The 20475-nt window shown below is 39.2% G+C and overlaps 1 protein-coding gene across 1 annotated transcript; it reads left to right on the top strand.

The window, feature by feature from the left end:
* Positions 1-229: 229 nt before the first annotated feature.
* peli2 (pellino E3 ubiquitin protein ligase family member 2) lies at positions 230-13638 on the top strand. Its single transcript, XM_079261855.1, has 6 exons — positions 230-499; positions 5368-5497; positions 7695-7796; positions 9413-9610; positions 9808-9996; positions 10776-13638. Exons 1-6 carry the CDS (start codon positions 423-425, stop codon positions 11352-11354), a joined length of 1275 nt encoding a protein of 424 aa, XP_079117981.1. The 5' UTR covers positions 230-422; the 3' UTR covers positions 11355-13638.
* The last annotated feature ends 6837 nt before the right edge of the window (positions 13639-20475 follow it).

Here is a 20475-nt window from a genome sequence, read left to right as displayed (position 1 = left end):
TATTCTGTGAGAAAAATATTTATTACATAAACTACAAATGTTTTTTTAAAAGAATTTTAGAAACCTTTAATAACACCAGACAGTAAGGTTTAACCAGATACACCTATTTAAAACCGAGTTTGTAAGAAGTCCACCCTACAAAAAGTAAAGAACAAGCGAATGGTACATTCCGGCCCAGCTCCTCGCTGTTTTTGTATCTCCTCTAGAGCGGATTCAACCGCCAAGTAAGTTACGTTCTGCAATGTCGCCGTGAAGAAGTTTAGAGTCAGCTCTAATTAAAGACATTTGATTCGTATGAATACCGACACACATGCTACTGTGTTATGAAATGATAGGTTTTTGTTTTATTTGAAGGGAATTCTGGCCATTGTAAGCCGCTGTTATTACTGTATAGCTAACGTAACAGCGACGCCAGAAGCCTCATGTTTTCGTCAAGCCAAGAGGAGCACTGCGCCCCGTCCAAAGACCCAGTAAAATACGGGGAGCTAGTGGTACTGGGGTAAGTTTAGCTCTTTCGATATTCTTTTCCCACTCTAAATTAGATTCGTAGACACCCACAAGAGAATAAGTGAGAAGTAATGTTGATCGTTTTAAAGTTTCCCAAGAGACTACTTACTTAGCTAACTTAGCAACGGGACAGCAAGTCGACCAAACCAACTAGATTAGCACCAATTTGCCTTCATTTACAGCAATGATCGTGATTTACATAAACATATTGGACACAGCCATGAAAACAGTCTGATAAGAAATTTACAAGCTCACATTATTTCACAAAACAGACACGTGCGAAGGCAGAAATGTGTACATATTCGTTTTACAGAGTTTGTGACGATATTTAATGATCTGAAAACAGAGTTAAACAAGCCATCGAAGGTTAGACTCCACCATAAGGACTATTTTAGTCGCCCTAATAAAATAGATCTCATCCTCAGCGGTTCAAACCGGAGCACATCTCCCTGCATTGAAGCTGGATTCATGGGATTTTAGGAATTCGGAAGTCGTGATGGCCACCAGCCCCCAGGGTTCTTCCTTTTCTGCGATCACAAGCTCAAGCTGCACAGCCGGCCTGTGGCTCGGCCTCACACTTTATGACTGCAATTAACAGTCCAAAACACACACACTTTGCTCTAAGTCTGGTACATTTTAACTCCCGAAAGCTTGGGATCAGAATTGTCAGGATATTCATGAGAATGACCTGTAAGGAGTAGTTTTTGTATGTGGTGGTACTTTTGATTTAAAATATCAGTGTGTTTTTGTAAAAATACTGTTCTTGGCTAAAGTTAAACATTTCATATTAGACAGTCCAATCAGGTGTCTGTGTCATTGGCCAGATGCCCCAAGTCAGGGCTGAAAAATGAACTGGGTCATACCAGTGACTGGTGCTTCTAAAAGCGGGACCAGGAGATTTCCATTGGGTCATCAAAAAAGCTAAACAAAAAAGTTGTTTTCTGTTCTTTATTATATCATTTGCCCCAAAAGGACGTGCTCACTGAGTCTGTAGTTTCATACTGTACCCTCTCCAATTAAAGTACTGTTTAATATGATAATATGACTGTTGACAGAATTTATCCCATTCAGGCTATGCAGAATGATATAAGCTAGCAAATGATTAATGATTTCAGAAGCAATTATTTTAAAAGGTCAAAATATTATCCCGATCGAATGCAAACCCAAGGTACAGAGAAAAAAATAAGTGAAAAATGTTTTGTGTTGTCTCTACTGTCCTATTTAGTGTGTAGCCATAATAATGTAGTGTTTTTTTTAGCTTAGAAAAACTCAAAGATGCCTGCGCCCCCCAAAAAGTTATACAACAGTTCTGTGTTAGTCAATATAACGAATTCCCATGACATATTTTCCTTTATGAGCTCATATTATAGTGTATATTAACAAGCAGCTGCCATTTCTTACCGTTTGTTATCCTAAATGTGTTTCTGTATATCTGTCAACTTGCTGCATTCTCCTGACAGCCTTGACACATGCAATTCTGCCAGTTATGAATTATTTCACGAAAATGTCTCGATCTTAGAGTTTCAAGAAAGAAAATGGTTTTTAAAATGGCTATTTTGATCTTCAGAAGGCCTTAATTGCATAGTCAGATTACTATTTCATTCAAATAAAATCAAAGTGTCTCTAATTTTTCTGTAAGTATAAAGAGAGAAGGTGAAACTATGATCACTTTTTAGTAATTCAGCAAAGAAATATGATCTAAGTTATCTATCTTAAAACTGGACTAGTGACTCATCGATTTTATCGTAAATTTTCATTTCTGTTTAGTTGACTTCATATTCCTGTACAGACTTGTTGACTGTCTCTTTGATCAGATAAACCTGATCAAAGATCTGGGGGCCAAAGTCTATCCCAGCTACTGTCTGATGAGAGGCAGGATATATCCTGGACAGGTTGCCAGTTCATCAGGAGCATGGACAGATCAATCAACCAGTAACAGCTCTGACTCCTTGGGTGAATTCGGAATCACAAATTGATATCCACTAACATGCATGTTTTTGCACTGTGGGAGGAAGCCAGAACACCCAGAAAGAAACCACAAATTCCACACCGTAAGACTCAAGCTGAAGTATTTTTGTCCTTGCATCGCCAATATTTTTAACCCATAAACTGGGTTATTTAATAACATGTGTAATGTATCTAAAAGAAGAAGAAAAAGCAGGAAGTGACTACGTCAGTTTGTGTCTCATCTTTCCACAGACTAAATGATTTTGTTACTGTCTCTGTCATGTCAAAAACAGTTTTAAAACACCTGCCATGTTTAACTTATTTTTCCTAGAAAAACTTCAAATCAGTCATTTTCTCAACAGGCTTATATTGACTTTACCTTACCTGTTGCCAACTTTCTGTGTCCATCAGTGATCAGTAGTTCTGCAACTCACTTGGACATTTTTTAAACATATAATTAACATTTATTGTTTTTGGAGCTGTTTGTATTTATTTTTGCATAATATTTTTTTTCTGAACTGAATTGCATGAATACAAACATAGACAGAGAGAACAGAGTATGGTTTTGTGTTTGTCCTCCACCTGCACATTCACAGCCACACTGCTTATTGTGAGGGATAAAAAGTACTGCTGACTGCTTATTACCCCAGGCTGAGCATGTGGCATGTTTGACGCTGGTACTTTTGTTCTCTCTCCTGACATAAAGACACATGTGAATCAGATGTGACGGGTGTATAATCACTGCCATGACATCACATCCCATTGATAAAACCGATGGTAGACAAGATAGCTGACAGCATGGAACAAAGCTTGTTTGAGCAGCAGTTCCCTCGGTGGTTTGTTGCCATGACCGAGGTAGCTCTTATTACTTGCATGGGTGCCCTCCCCATCTCTGCTGGGGTGGATTGGCTTGGTGCTGGTCAGTGAGCGGAGGGGATTGTGAGAGGGGATGCATGGGTATCTTGGAAAAGAAAGGATGGATTGATCAGGCTCAGTCATTGCCTTTCCTGAGCTTCCTCTGTTCATTGTGACTCAGAGACTAGGTCTTTTGATTAAACCTTCTAGATTTGCTATAAAGAACTGTTCAATTAAGGAAGTATACAAATCAATCTGTTCTCAGTACAGACTTCCACTGGTTGTTGTGACGTCATACTTTCTCAATCAATTGTATTCATCAAAGTAGAAGAACTGTGTGTGCTATATCCTGAACTATTTACTGTGACCCTTAAAGACCGCCTGTGCCTTCACATTATGACAATGAGTGTTACAGCTACTCAGCATATCTCCTCCTCATTCTTTGAACGCTAGACTTTCATGTTAGCTTAAGAGGTAGGAGGTACTGTTGGCTCCTTACCACAACCCTGGAGGATATGCGATACGCCAGTCTTCTAATCCCTGCTCCTGAGTATTGGAAGGTAAATCCGCTGCGTGTCTGGCACAGGTCAAAAGGGAAAGTGATCACAATTAGTTGGAGCTCTGCTTTAAAGAGCCTGTCCTAACTAATGTGATGGTGGTAGTTCCTGGATGACATAATGTTGTTTCTCAGTGTAATGATGAATTAACGAAAAGCATGTGCAGTTTTTCTTACAGATGTTCATTGTGGTAAATATGCTTAGCTGCACATTGTCTAAAGGCGTACTTAATAAATGACATTTATGTGTGAGGAGCCAGCATATAGTTGTTCAATATATAGCTGAATAATATATCCAGTTTCTAGGACAGGTCTCACAAAACTGATGTTGAGTTCATACAATGGTGTTAGAAAGGTGTTTGTGGTGTTTCAAACATACAGAACTGTAACACTATCTGTTATGGTATTGTCCTTCTATACTTCTGTCAGTGTACTAGATGTAGTTTGTCACAGAATCATCCAGCGCTTCTGAAGCTCTCTGTGGGTGGCTTGTCTTACAGGCCAGCTTTGTGCTCTTTGCTGACTGGGACCATGTGTTTCCATGCCTGGCCAGCCGTGTAGAGACATGGGACAGGTGGACTAGCTTAGGAGGGAGGTAGGGAGGAGCAGAAGGAAGCTCTGTTGCTTTTATGCTGAAACAAAGGGGAGAAAAATCAGATTATGTTGCGCTTAGTAGAATCCGTTTCCTCGGATGCAGTGGTATGCAAATTCGAGGCGTTGGATATAAATATTTCTGCCCTACAAAGTGGCTGTTTAGCACACCGTGGTTATATGTGAGGGTGTGACAGAAGGTCTGTGTGTTGGATGGGAGGAAAGCATGGGGTTTCCCAGCTGTAGGAACCAGCTGGTGGACAGAAAGAGGACCAGTCCTACCGGAAGAGACTTCTCCATTCATAAGGAGCAACCCAGGCAAGGGGCCTCACAGCAGACTGAAGGGCAAAGCTGGAACCTGGGATTCAATGATCAGGAAACACAGAGGAGACAGATTTCAGCTGCTTTTCTGAATCTGGGATCTATAAAAATTATGCTTTGAGAAAAATACCACGAGACTGAGTTCGCCGCCTCGACTTCATGTTCATCAAGTGATACCAAGCCTGAAGAGCATCTTAAAATATTCTGCTTCCTGGAACCCAGAGCAGAAGAACAGTGGCAGTTTACACAGTGCTAGCTCGCTAAAATCACAAGCACCAGAGTGCATTATGTAATAAGAAACATTATCCAAGGTGTCGCTTAGATCACTAATATGCTATACTAGATTGCCAGTGATGTAATGTGTGGAAAAGCTCCCTTTCAAAACACACAAATGTCTTTAAATCTCCATGTGTACTTGTTATATGATTACAAGAATTTTGCCTGTAAATCTCATTACACACGTGTCTTTGCAGCTACAAAAAAAACAAAACAAAAAAAACCTGTTTGCATATTTATCCAGGAGAAAGAAAAATGAATAAATAACCATGCATTTGCTGTCCTTACTTCCACCCCAACCCTCTCTGTGACAGGTACAATGGCTCTCTGCCCAATGGAGATCGGGGTAGACGGAAAAGCAGATTTGCGCTATACAAGAGGACCAAAGCCAATGGTGTTAAACCGAGCACTGTGCACATCCTCAACACACCCCAGGATAGCAAGGTACAGAACAAAGGATGAATTAGCAATTTAATGAACAGACTCTCAGCAGGAATGAAGAACTGCCTTTCTTTTGAAGTGCATTTATGGGGGGAAAAAAGTATAAAGGTATGTGAATATGCAACAGTGACAGAGGGTGATGTGTGTTTATCTTTGGTAGATTTGAATGTGTAAAGTTGCAGTGAATTAGCTGCAGATTATGAATGCAGTAAATTGAATAACGATGGAATTAAAACGGAAGGAAAATCTTGAAGCAGCAGCATGCTCTTTTGGTGATTTTAGTAGCTTATGGAACGTATTGCTTGGTATTTAACATTATTGTTGGCAGACCCTAATGTTGACATTTCCAATTCAATAACTGTAGTTTCGCACTGGGCCTCATAGCTTCTCTTTGCACCACTGAGGCTGCCTGAAAATGCCATATCCAGTTTTACACGTTCTCCTTCCTACATTCCTCTCTTGATCCCACAGCAAAACGGCTAAACAAGGATGTGCTTACCTCTGCATCTTCTAAAGGCTTTTATTTCAAGCATTTGCTACTGGCTGAGCTATTTGGCCAGTGGTTCGGGTTACTGTCACCTTGCGGAACTTGACTCCTCATAATTGTTCTAGAGGAGTTTCAGTGTCAGAGGTCTTTTTAATGGCTGATATTGTCTGTTTTTCACTGGGATTTAAACTGAAAGTTTGTCAGCAGTGTTTTTTTCCCCCTATAAAAGTGATGAATAAATAATATCTGTCAGACAGCTTTCTCAGAAAATGGTGTTGCATTGGATGTGGCGCAACAGTCAACGCAATGTGGCGCAACAGGGAACTCAGCTTCTTCCCCTTTTTAACAATGTTGCCTTCTGCTTCTCAGCTACCAGTCCTGGCATTATGGATAGTAAATTTAGCATGACTGATGGACTGGTGACCTGTCTAGGGTGTACCCTGCTTCTCGCCCAGTGACTGCTGGGATAGGCTCCAGCTTCCCCGTGACCCTGAATGGGACTAATCGGTTCGGGAAATTAATGAATGAATTTAGGATGAAGTTTTTGCAGCAGGTCCACCTTTCCTATTTCCTTGTATTAAGATACAAACAGGGCGATGAGCTCGATTTTTTTTTTTTTTTTGTAGTCATGTATCTCCATCTAGAGGAGGTCTCTCAGCCTACACTTGTTCCCTCGCACCGCGGCCTACAACTGAACTGAGAATGCTCTGTGGCTGCGAGGGAAAGCTCACGTGTCTGTACACACGCTGGTGTTCATGACAGAAAATCAGAGACTCCCATGATGCCGCTGCCAGCTTTTTATTCAAATCTTGTTTATTTTGACTCCTTCCAGCCAGGGAACTGGCTGGTGTTTATATAAATGCTCTTCTTCCTTCTCGGAGTGTGTAGGAACGTCTTTTAGCTGTTGGACAGGTGGAGGAGCATTTGTACACAGCAGCACAGTCGAGTCAAGACTGCATGTGATGACATTTGTCTCCGTCTGTCTGATGTTACAGCAGAGCGTGGCAGCTCTGATGACCCACTTTCTCTCGCTCTCTCTCTCTCTCTCCCTCCTTCCCTCCTGCATGTGACAAAGCAGGAGGGTGTTTGGAAAAATGGAAATTGCAGATAAGAGCTGGATGGTTGTGGCATGCGGTCTAGTGTTGATGAGAGCTGGTAACCCACCCTCTTGCAGTACGCTGACTGGCAACTCAGCTGGTTGGATAGCTTGTGCTAACTGGGGGCCAGTGGGCAGTTACAGTCACTATGAGAGTGTGATTTCACTGTCCTGTCTGTGGTTTTAGGCAACACAAGACAAAATTATGCCATTAGGGGAATTTTTGCTTCATTGTGAACTGGAAGGCAAATTAATAATAATAACAGGGAAAATAAACACAGTTATTCTTCACTTTTTTTCTATTATTGCAAAGCTGCTTGGATCATAGACTGTATATCATTAATTGTTGCATTGTGCTTCTAGTTTGAGGTTAGTTCTGTCGTGTCTTGAAATGATTTGGGCTTTTTATGAAGCATAGTACATGTTATTTATGGTAGCTTCAGATCCAGTGTTAAAGCCATAAATAAGACATAAAATGTTTTTCTTTAACTTCTTTGAGACAAAAAAAATCTGATTTGTTTTTGTAAACTCAAACTTAAAACGTTTAGACTATGGACTAGTCCCGTTTTAGCTTTGTGTTTAGCTGTAATAAACAGTTTAATAATGATCTGTTTCAGGCTGTGAACTCTAAAGGCCAACACAGCATCTCCTACACGCTGTCCAGGAACCAGACGGTGGTGGTGGAGTACTGCCATGATAAAGACACAGACATGTTTCAGGTAAATGTCAGAGCAGTTACAATGCAGGTCGTGAAAATGGTAAATCTAAAGCCTTTAATTGACCTGTGTACTATTACTTTTATAAATTATAGAGGTAAGGGAATGCATTAAAATGCTTGGTGTTTTTTTCCCCCACTTTTTCTTCTTCATAGCCCATTGTCTAAACATCTGTGGTTAAATGCCACATAAGATGGTGCAAAAAGCGTCAATGTCACAGTCGACAGCTATAATTATTGAATAAGTGATGAAAATAATTTTTTTTTAAAAATTGCTTTTTGAATCTTTATTTGTAAACTTTGCAATCCTCTAAGTAGTGCATGTGCTTTGTGTGTGATGTCAGCTCTGCTTGGCCTGTAGCATTAACCTGGATAAGCAGTCAGGAGGTGATGACAAGAAGGACATGTGCTTTACATGCAGCCTCATATTGTGTCCATGTGTTGTTGAACAATGGTGGAAACACAGACACAGCAGGCGATTTCAGTTGTGTTTAAAATGAGGAAATGAAAGGGGAAATGTTTTTCTTTTTTAGCGTGTAGACTGTTTTTTTCCTGAGAATGAATCTGTGGTTCTGCTTAAAACTGAGCTCATACAGTCAAAAGCCATACCAACCTGTTTCCAGAAGAAGGTTGGATGCTGTCTGCTATTAAATGTAATCAAAAAATACTACAATTTCATAAATGTTTACAACACAACATATAATTTGAAATGGAAAAAGAGACATTAAATGTTGAAACAGAGAGCATTAGAACTGCAGTAACAAAAAGTCAGAGTTTGCTTCATGTTTACAACAAATAACACAAAAGGAGTATTTATGGCAGTGAAGTTGGCTGGAATTTAACTGAGATGGAAAATAAAAGAAAAACGCATGAAAGATTCAGAAGTGAAGTTACTGTTTCATGGTGCAATGAGAGGAAGCAGAAAACTGCTGAGGCGTGATGAATCAGAAATAATGGCATCTTCTAAATGGAAGAGATGTTTGGCCCATCTCGGTTGTCATCGTCTTACCCTAGCATGGGTAAATCAGAGATAACAAATCAAAACCATCAACTACTAAAAGTTTTTGGCACATTATAAAGAACCGAATATGTCCACAGTAATTGAAACAAAATAGGAAATTATTTTGCAATAAAAAAAATAATAATCACAATATGGTTTAAATGAAGAGGTGACAATGTCGTAAACCTGACCCTGAGTCAGTTTTTTATTGGTGTCAGTTCAGAATAAGACATTTTCTGAAACATCTCATATACGTTGACAATAAAGACCAGACCAGCACCTTGTATTGCTTTGTGGCATGAAAAGTTCTTTATAAATAAAATTTTATTTTATTTAGAATAAAAAAAAACAAACAAAAAAACCCCCAAAATGTTGATTCTTTAAAACCAAAAGAAACCCTCAGTTTGAGCATTTTAAAATGTAAATTCATCATTAATTCAATTAAAAAGGAGTTTAAATGATTGAAAACTGTAAAAAGGTCAAGCGTCTAAACTTACCACAGTATAGTTAAATGTAAACACATGTTCAAGAAGAACCTGATCCAAACCTGTATTGTGTTAGTAAAATAAACTTTGCATGATGTTGATTATTTACCTCGTTAGCTTTCTGTTTTCCTCCAGATTGGACGGTCCACTGAGAGTCCTATAGACTTTGTGGTAACTGACACAATAGCAGGAGGCCAGGAGGGAGAGGAGACCCCAATCACACAGAGTACCATCTCCCGCTTTGCGTGCCGAGTCGTCTGTGAGCGCAACCCTCCCTACACTGCTCGCATCTATGCAGCTGGTTTTGACTCTTCCAAAAACATCTTTCTTGGGGTAATTACTAACTAGTGTACTATAGTGGTTCTTGTATCTCTATTTAGGCTACTTTTGAAATTAAAGATTACATTTTTTTTCAGTCCTTTTTTTTTTAAACCAAAGAAATTTAATCTTTTGTCATGTAGAATTGTGTTTAAAAAAAAAAAAAAAGTGAAGCATCAGCTTACATCGTCTATGCTCTCTGTTGGCTAAAGGAAAAGGCTGCAAAATGGAAAAATCCTGATGGTCACATGGACGGCCTAACAACAAATGGGGTGCTGGTGATGCACCCTAAAGGTGGCTTCACAGAAGAGTCCAAGCCTGGTGTGTGGAGAGAGATTTCTGTTTGTGGAGATGTCTACACGCTGAGAGAGACCCGCTCAGCACAGACCCCGGGGAAACTGGTCTGTAGCCTCAGCATGCCGTTTTATGTTGATAGGACATGTAAAGTAAATGTTCAATGTACAGATAGTTAATAATACCAATAATAATAATAATTATTATAATAATTATTATTATATTATTAGAATATAATAATATAATAATAATATTATTATTATTATTAATAATAATAATAATACTTATCATTATTATTATTATTATTATTATTATTATTCAATGTACAGACACTTAATAAAAACAATCATTATTATTATTATTGTTATTATAATAATTCCATTTACAGATACTTAACAATAATAATAATGATAATTAGGGGTGGGAAAATCGAATCGAAAAATCTGAAATCAGGATTTTTTTCTTCACAATTTTAAAATGGATTTTTTTTAACAAAATAAATAAAATTAATCCACTATAAAAATTTTTTTGTCATTTTAATTGGTTTTATTGATCTTTTTACTTTTTACTCTTCTTGAGCATTATAGCAGCAGAATGATGATCTGGCTAGTGGCTACTGTGTTGTTTTTTCCTAACTGAAATCAAGATAAATTACTAGCAAAAAGAAGTTTTATAAAAAAAATTTGTTTTTAATCTACAAAAATCATCAATATTGATGAATTTTGAGAATCGCAATTTAAATCGAATCGGCACCCAAAAAAATCGGAATCGAATCGAATCGGGACAATAGCATATCGTCACAGCCCTAATGATAATGATGATAGTTATTATTGTTGTTGTTTTGCAATTTAAAACTGAACATGTTTCGCCATGTGACCTTTCACAGGTGGAGATTGAGAGCAACATACTGCAGGACGGCTCCCTGGTGGATCTGTGCGGAGCCACTTTGCTGTGGCGTACTGCGGAGGGCCTCTTTCACACTCCCACCCAGAAGCACCTGGAGGCGCTCAGGCAGGAGATCAATGCCGCACGGCCGCAGTGTCCTGTAGGTCTAAATACCCTTGTTTTCCCAAGCATTCAACGCAGTCGCGCTCTCTCATCTCTAGAGGACAAGCAGCCTTGGGTGTACCTGGCATGTGGCCATGTGCACGGTCACCACAACTGGGGCCACCGTTCCGAGCAGGAACCCAACACTCAGCGAGAGTGTCCCATGTGCAGAGTGGTGGGACCCTACGTTCCTCTGTGGCTGGGCTGTGAGCCAGCCTTCTACGTGGATACTGGTGCACCCACACATGCCTTCGTGCCATGCGGACATGTGTGCTCAGAGAAGTCAGTCAAATACTGGTCAGAGATCCCGCTGCCCCACGGCACGCACGCCTTCCACGCCGCATGCCCTTTCTGTGCCACCCAGCTCAGCCTCACTCAGGGCTGTTCCAAGCTAATCTTCCAGGATCCTGTGGACTGAGCTGACAGGTCCTGCTCTGGCAGGGAAGAGCAAACAGGAATACCAACATGCTGTGAAACTATTCAGATTATTTGTGCTTTCTTTTGTTCATGTCAACCAGCAGTCAGATGGAATAAGTCTGTCGATGTTCTGGTCACCTACTGTGGATTCTGCACAACGGAGATAACGCTCTGCTGTAACATCAGACAGACGGAGACGGATAGTTCAAGGACGCTTCTGGCTTTTTGGATGTACACATTGTGGAGCACACAGGACCACAACTGCCTGACTCTTTCAAAGTGAAATACTTTTTCAGCTGTCCTGCCATCCAGCTGTTTTTAAAGAAGACTCCAACATCGGGAAGTTGAAACTACAACACCTGCCACAAAACCTACCATCAGACTGCTGTAAAAGTAAGATTGTCGAAGGAACCAACAGATTTTTACTCGTGAATCAAACTGCAGCATAAAACGTCGCTCGGGTGTATCTGGGTCTTTTGGGAAAGAAGTGAGAAACATGGTTCATTTCCTTATGGACCTGGGACAGAAGTTTTACAGAGCCAGACAGCTGGACTGTTGGCTGGGAGAAAAGCCAAGAGAAACTTGGAGTTTAATGGCTAATTACACTCCTCTTTGGCCGTCAGCTCCGAATGGCATCTGAATCATGTTCTCTGGAGGTGGCTTTCATTTACCAAACTGAATTTTGTGTACAGAGACATAAACCAGTGCCTCAAATCCCAATTACATGTGGGAATATTTTTCATAGATATGGAAATCTATTTTGTTGAAGGTAAAGAGAGATAATTTTGCATACAGAAGACATAAAGAATTGACAGCACACACGGATTTGGACACAAGTGGTATTTTACTACTCTGAGGCCATTTTACTCTTTACTAATGCAAATGTTAATATATTTTTCTCCTTCATATATAATGTGTGTGAGAATGTATGAGTGGATGTGTGATGTGTGTGTGTGTGTGTGTGAGTGTGGGATGGATTCTGTGGGTGCCCTTGGGGTGTTTAAATCGCCCTGCTTTAGTTCAACCCAATCCCCTTTTCATGAGCTCACCCACCACCCAGAATGCAATCAGAAACAACTCCAGAATCAAAACAAGGTTGCAATTTTTTTTTTAATGAATGTAATGAAGCAGATTGGCTCTCCTTATTGGTGGTGTTCAAATGGTATGACCTGCTTTTGCACTACAACTGCAGGCCCCCTTGTAGTGAAGTACAACAAAGGGGCTCTACAACCGTTTGCATCAGCAATACCTGCACGCTAGCAAGCCGCGGCATCCCAGCACCACACATGTACTGTGTTCATTCTGCTCTGTTGTTCAGCTTTATCCCGAGCTGGGTCTGATCCAATGATTTGTTCGCTGTCAACCCCGGGCACATTCTCAGCAGCATCCAGAGATTATACCAAATATAAGGAGGAGCTGTTTTCCTCCCTACATGCAAGACGCAACAGCCACTCTTTCTCCAAAGTGTTTCTGGAAACAGTCCTAAACCCAAACTGCTGCTATGATGGAATGTTGACAGCTCTGGATTACAGTAAAGGCTGTTCTCTAGCTCAGTGGAAACAATGATATTCTTGCGCTCCGTGCCAAATTTAGTAAGTTCTATTGTGTGTAGATGAGTCAAGTTGTCCACAACAAAGTAGCAGATGAATTGGAACTGAAAAATCTGGGACAAATCTGGGCATTCTTCTGTGAGGATCGCTTACCAAACTGCCCGTTTGTACACTCAGTTCTTCCACTATTTTAGTAAAATAAAAACAAAAAAAAGCAAGAGCATTAAAATGATGAGATATGTACTGTTCCTATCACAGCATTCAAATTTTCATTATTGTAAATGAATTTAGGTATTGTCAAGGGGCAAATTCTCCACTATTAAGGGCTTGTAGTTTTCACAAAGAAATAAGGATGTGATTTCAACAACAGCAGTCGCTGTTGAATATTCTCCCATTTGGTTCGTCACAACAACATTGTTAGCATTCTTTGAAAAGTCAGCAACATTACACTTCTTCCATACTGCATTGTAATTGCTCGATGTTCTGCAGATTTTATGTAGCTGCCATGCAAGGTCATACACTAAGCCTTCCTCTGTCCAGTAGCATTCCCTTCTAACACTTTAAGCTCAAACACTGTGCCCATTGCTCAAGACTGTGTTCTGTAATAGCTGCAGAGTAGCTGCCTCAAACATTCCTCCTTGGTAAACATGGGTGGGGCTCACAGTTCACCCAAGGGCTTGTTCTATGAATTTGTCTACTACAGGAACTCTGTGCACAAGCCATAGAACACATTGATGCTCCTGATGCCTCATTTGCAGAGAATAAAATATTTTTGAAAAACAGCCTACACCGAGTTGGAATTCTCTCTGTGATTTTGTTTTATACTTGTGGCCGATGCGCAGGGACACGCGGGCATTAGATGCACCGATTTAAAAGGTTGCGTGCGCTTGAAGAGGATTTGTTTTTTTTTTTGTCAGCTTTTGCCTTTGAACTCCAGTTGTCTCTGCTGCGTCCACACAATCAGCACAGCAGTAATGTTCAGTCCTAGTTACATATGAGTTTCATCATTTCTCTGCAAGCATTTCCCCTGTGCGGTCATGGCTACTGAAATGGCTCTGGATTTTGATAGTTCTATCAGTGTTCTTTCACACCCTCCCCATTCAGATAAGACAAATAATTTTCTTGAAGTCTGCTTTATTCACATTTCTTGTATTATCTTATCAGCCCAATCATCACATTAGACAACCTGCCTTGATAGGATCCCTCTCTTCTTTGCACATTCATCTGAAGCCACAGGAGGGCACTGTTTCCTCAACAATAAAGCTCTTGGCACTGTGGCCCTGCTTATCGAGCCTGAAGCATCCAGTTTCTACAGAGCAGTGAAAGTTTGATGTGTATATAGAACTCATCACACAAAAACATGAAAAACATAATTATCTAAATTGGCACGCCTATAAATGAATGAAAATCCCCCATATGTGCAATTAGACAACTGCAGGAAATGCATCTTGTCTATAGTGAAAGGTCTGAATCCTTCACATACTGCATGTTTTTGCTTATGCAGTTTAATTAATTAAAAGATTTCCTAAGTCCTGAAATGATACAAAATTATATACTTGAAATATTAGATAGTTTGCAATATTGACTTTTTTTTTTTTTTTTAAACTACATTAAATAATAAATATGACATTTTCCATCATTCACTTGCGACTTCATCTCTATAATAAGGACACATGAAAGGGATTTAAATGCATAACATGTCAGTTAGGCGCTGGGAAAGGACTGTAACTGTGGGATGCCATGCTCTCTAATTAACATTTCTGCAGTAAATGTGAAATGGGTTCATATGTCTGCACACTTGCCTGTTTTTCTGAATGACAGAAGAGACAGTGAAGGTGACAGCATGCTAATTTTGGGATCAATTCCATGACTCCCCCTGCCTTGAGCAGAGAAGGATATGCAGAGAAAGATGTTTTTTCTTGCTTTCCCAGTTTTCAAGATAATTTAAAAAAAAAAAAAAAAAAAAAGCAAGGTTGATGTGCAGTACAGATGCAACTTTTTCCTTGGCAATACAGAAACCTAATTTTTCACACTTACTGAACCTAATTTATTTTATTATTTTGTATGAATATTGTTAGCATCATTTTTTGGTAAACAACACACTAAGGTCCATTTATGCTCAACGCAGAAGACTATATGCAGACGACGAACAGACACTTTCATCTTTCTCCTTTTCGGAGGCCTGGCGGATCCGTCGCTTGACGCAGCAAACAGAGCAACGCCCCCAGAAACCGCGGGGGGGCGGTGTAAGAAGAAGACCACCGAGGACGGAGTTGTGGTGGACTTGGCGGGTCGTCATATAGCAGGAGTTTTTTAAGTAAGACTGTGAGAGTGCAAGACGTGTTATTCGGTTGTAAACAACTTTACAGTGGTTCATTAAAGCCACCCATAGACACGGTGTCAGACACTGACGTCAGAAGTTGAATCTGAGCTCAGTGCTGCCCACTAGTGGAGGAATAGACTTTACCATGGCAACGTAAAAGATAACGGAAGTGACAACGTTGGAAGCGGGCTTACGTAGCCTACAGTGGAGCATAATTGGCCTTTAATGCTGAAGAAAAAGGCTAATCCTGCAGGTTAAACTTTGTTACTGTTCTCGTAAGTGTGTAAAAATGCTGCATAAAACGCAATAGTCACATGTCATCAAAATGTACTATTACAAAGTTGTAAATCCTGGTGCGCCAATTTAGAGTACCTCACTAAATAAGCTGTTATTACTGCTTTTGGAGGAAAAAATGGAAGAAAATATACAAATGCTGAAAATATATGTGGAAATATATCTTCTAGCTCTTTTCTATGAATTAAAATATGTTTAATGCTTGTGGATCATTTAATCATGCGCTCACTTGGCAACATGCAGGATGGAAGTTCTCCCTTGTGTAGTGATAATTGTGCAAAAAATTGATTTTTTTTCAAAAGTGGCAAGTTCAAAATGTTGCTGGTGTAGCATGTGCTGTTTTACTCCATCATGATTTGAGAGCAATTGGATAGTCTTAATTGAAGTCACAGAGGTTTTTACCTGACAAGTAATACAACAAAAGTAATACAAATACAAACAGAAACTTTCCGAGTTAGCTGTATTCCAAAAATTCAGACAAGAACCTTTGGATTTTTCCTGCCCTAAGACCTGGCATGAGAAATGCCACAGGTGGCTTCAGGCTGTGTGCCAAGCTATCAGTAGGGAACCTTAACTGGTAAGTTGAAGGAAGTGATATTTACCTCAATCACTCTGCTTGCAACTCAGAGAAATTATATGGAGATTGTCTGTAAATAAGAGATAGTGCTCTTTCCCTCCTATAAGATCAAGTAATTGCACATGTAACCCTCAGCAGCACATAATGGTTTATTAATAATCTTGGCAGTTGTTTATTATTATTGTTTTTTGTGTTTTTTTTTTATCTTCAGGCAAATTTCACTGCCACAGCACAGTGGCACATAAAGTATCGGACAGTGCTGCTAATTCCTCACTATTTCTGTCTTGTGTGGTTAATAGCTGTTTGTTAAGCAGGTTTAGTTAATCATATTTCTCTTCAAGTTAGTCCCGTCACTTTTTGTCTCATTTCAAGAAGTGACATGTGACACAGAGCTGTCACTTTTTCTTTAAAATGATCCCACTTTCTCTTATTTTCCTTCTTTAGGTTGCAGCCAGCTCTGTAGCACCTCACAATGCAAAGCAGCTGGAAGAGGATTATGATTATATCAGACCTATTTACTATTTCATGTGGCTCTTGATGATACTTTGTACTCATCCTACTCAGCTTATTACTTTCTCAATGAATAACAAATGAGTTGTCAAATAAAGGGCAAACAAACACAGGCTAAGAGGAGCTCATTCATTAGAACGTATGCTGGGGAAAGAGGTTTGGAAAAAAACAAGCAAATTTCAGATATTAAAGTGGAGCAGAGTTTCCCTCTTTGAGCACCTCGTACTTTTTTCCCCTCTTTTGCTCTTACAAAGGCACATGTGGTGTCTTGCCTACTCATCCAAACAGGAGGACAAATTACTTTAATTATCGAGTAATTGCAGAGTATTGTGTTAATTAAATCTTTATCAGTTCAAACAAGTGGATTGCTCCCACATGGAACCCATGCAGCGACGTGCTGTCTTGCTCACTCCCCTCCTGCTCTGGCAAAATTTTCAGTCTGAGACTGTCTTTTATTCAGTCTCACCCAACTCTGCATCTCACCAACCCCTGTGTCTCACACTGAAATGATTGGGATTACCATGATTTGGGGAAGGGGGTTGTTTTTCCTACACTGTCAGTAGCCAGCTGTGTCTTAAAAACACCATAACAAACACGATAGCAGCGACGTGAGGGAGTGTCCTCTGCTGAAAAATGAGATACAAGATTTATCTTAGTTTCCTGGTGTTTGACAAAATTGAATCCTCTCATTTTAATTGCTCTCGACTAGGTGTGCTGCTCCAGGCGATGGAAACATGAGCTCTGTGTGTTGTCCCTTGTTGTCTATGGACTATTATGTTCCATTGTGCAAAATGCAGATTATGATTTGCCATATCCTTGTCATCTATCTTATTTAGGATCATTTAGGTAGCCACATGTTACAAAGGAACAGCAGTCAGCCCTGTTATTATGTGTGTTTGAGTCCCCTGCTTCTTGTAATGAGAACAGGATCACAGAGGAGAGTTAATCTGTCTGAAGACTTATTCATTTGTTCAAGGCCTCACTACATGGCCATTTTACAGAATGATAATGGGAAAATCATTTATTTGTATAGGACATGTAAAAAAACAAAAGAAAAAATATGGTTATATGTTGCTCCTTTGGTAAAACCTGCAAATTCACAAAAATACCAGTCTAAAAACATAAAAATATACATTATAAACACACAAGCGGATAAATCTTACCCAGTGGATGTTATGCATTTTTAGGAACTGCAGATAAATCCATAAAAAAAAATAGATTTAAACCTGGAGAAAGTCTCATAGAAGATATGGGGCTGCTGTGGAGAACTGTTGTAATAGATTCTTTTGTACAAGTTGTATTTTTTCATCTTTAAAAGTCAAATCAGTCTTCAGTGTGTTTGGTGAACTTTATACTTTTCTTCCTCTTTAAGAAAAGTTTTGTTGGTATTCTTCTTTATATTCTTCTTCTTCTTCATTATATTTTTTTTCAATTCACATAATTTTTCCACTCATCAGTTTAGAGCTGTGTCTGATTATTGAGAGGAACTCTGTGACCCCTGTAAGGTAACAAAACATTAACAGCACTATATTTATTATAGAGCTGTTTATAAAATATGTGGCATCATTTTGTTTTATTTAACTCTGTATTCTTATGGAAATTCATGTAAATATAGTTGTGTCTTTTTACAGGTACAAACACAACAGTTTTAATATATTTTTCTGTATTATTTTTGCTTGTGGATTGGTTAGTTTGTTCCTGTTTAGCTGAGAATGTTTTTGAGCTAATGTTTATGAATGGGTGTTACATGGCTCTGAAGCAGATTCAAAAGGGCTTAACTGGATTACACCTCATTTTAAGGATGCTTAAGGTAAGATTAGAACAGATATGTGGTAAGTGAAGAAAATACAAAGCCAAATAGATGGAATTTCACTTTGTGCTCTTGTAAGCCACTCGCTCATGAATAGCTCTGCTGTTTTTGCTCATAAGGCAAGTAAAAGAAAAAAACAACAACATAAATGTGAGGCAATATGTTGACTGTTAACGTAAAAAGATCTCAACTGCATTTCAAATAACAGTTTTGCTCCAATGGACCGTCACAATTCACCAGTAATGCCCCCCCCCCCCCCCTCTTTTTTTTTTTTTTTTTTTTTTATCTCACGCTGCAAATCCCCAGAGCTGGAACATTAGAACTCTCTAATCACACACACTGGCACACAAACACACACATACATAATCACACACCTCACATACAATCTGAAAAGATAATGAATTTAATACATCTGCTTTTACAGTCAACTAATGTTTGTTAATAGCGTGGTGCCATATGGAATGACGGCCTCAGCCATGTGGGTAATTCCTCTCTTTGGACAAGCTGTCAATAAAAAGGCCTTGCATTCTGTGGCTGCATGGGGGTAAGCTTTTAGGATGTGCTTAATCCAGCAGGCTCTCTAATGATTCCTCTGTGCCTCGACTAGGAGCTATAGGCCTGTGTGAATATGCCCGCAGCTGTGTTTTATCTTTCCAATCAGAGCTCCAATATGTGTACATATTAACACTCCGCTGAGCATTTATGCATATGCTATACAGTCTTGTATGTCACAGGGGGTAATGAAAATGGTGATTTTTATGACGTGCCTGATACCACCCCCCCAAATTCACTCCATCTCCTCCCCACATCCGTCTGCCAGCACTGCAGCCCAGCGGATAACCAAGCTTGGATTAGCAGTGACATCACACTGAAGAGATGGCTGAGCCCCAGTGTGAGGAAGGGTGAGTACTTTGGTTTGTGTGTCAGATGGGTGTAAGTGTTATGTGTGTGTTCAAGACTGATTAGACGGTAAGGATGGTGGTGAGAAGGAGGGGAGGATTAGAGAGCCATCTGAGAGTTGGTTAGGTGCTGACACCACTCCACCTCACTGAGGGCTCAATTTACTGAGGGATCAGACTCATTTATGGTGGGCTGGGATTATTATCAGTTCAATAGGGCAATTTCTTTATTACAGTCACCCCTTCACCTTGAAAATATGGACACTTGTGAGACATTTATGAGTTTGCGTATCTTGTTTTAGGTATAATCTAATGCTTTCCTTACAATTAATGGTATTGCAGCTTTTTCCTATTCTTATGTAAATATTTTTTTATACAGTATAATTAAGAGAGCTCCAGTTCCTTCAATGTACACTGAAAAAAACAATTAAGAGTTAAGCAGTGAATGAATAAAGAACAGATGTCTGAGGCTGAAAGAGAATGTGTAGGAGAGTTTGGTGGCTCATGCAAAAACATTTGTTGTAATAGTTCATTCATTCATTCATTCATTTATTATCTTAACCACTTAGTCCAATGAAAGGTCGCTGGTAAGAGTTCAACCTGCTCACAAACAAACATAAATATAGCCATTCATGGCTTGAAGAATTGCTTGTTTGCATGTGGATTTTTAACGTTTAAAACAGCTTATGACAAAAAAAAAAAAAAAAAAAAAAAAAAAAAAAAAAAATTGTCTTTAGTAGAATGACCATGCCTGGCTTTGACCAAAAAGCATGAACCTGTCCATTACACACATAACTTCAAGCTATGTAGTCATGGAAATCATTCTGTATCACTACACTTAATTAAAGAATTTTCAACTTTTGCATGCACTTATTTAATAGAAAATGTGTGTTTAAAATGTAGGGAAACACCTAAAAGGCAAATGTTATCTGTCTTTGTGTACAACATTGTACTGTATTTTTGAAACGTAAATATCTGTAAAAGTCATTAGTGAAACCTGCACAGAAAGCCTACAGGTAAGAAAGAAAGAGAAAAACTAAATGTGTAAGTTGGAAAGTTTGGTGAAGGTAATTGGTTCTTACCCCCAATAATTCTGACAAGGAGTTGCATATTACAATATGTAGATTAGTCTTAAAAATGAATCAACAAATAAAATGAA

This window comes from Telmatherina bonti (assembly GCF_933228915.1).
Source record: "Telmatherina bonti genome assembly, chromosome: 22".
NCBI classification, from domain to species: Eukaryota; Metazoa; Chordata; class Actinopteri; order Atheriniformes; family Telmatherinidae; genus Telmatherina; species Telmatherina bonti.
The sequence above is the reverse complement of the archived record's forward strand: the minus strand, read 5'-3'. Positions and strand labels throughout refer to the sequence as shown.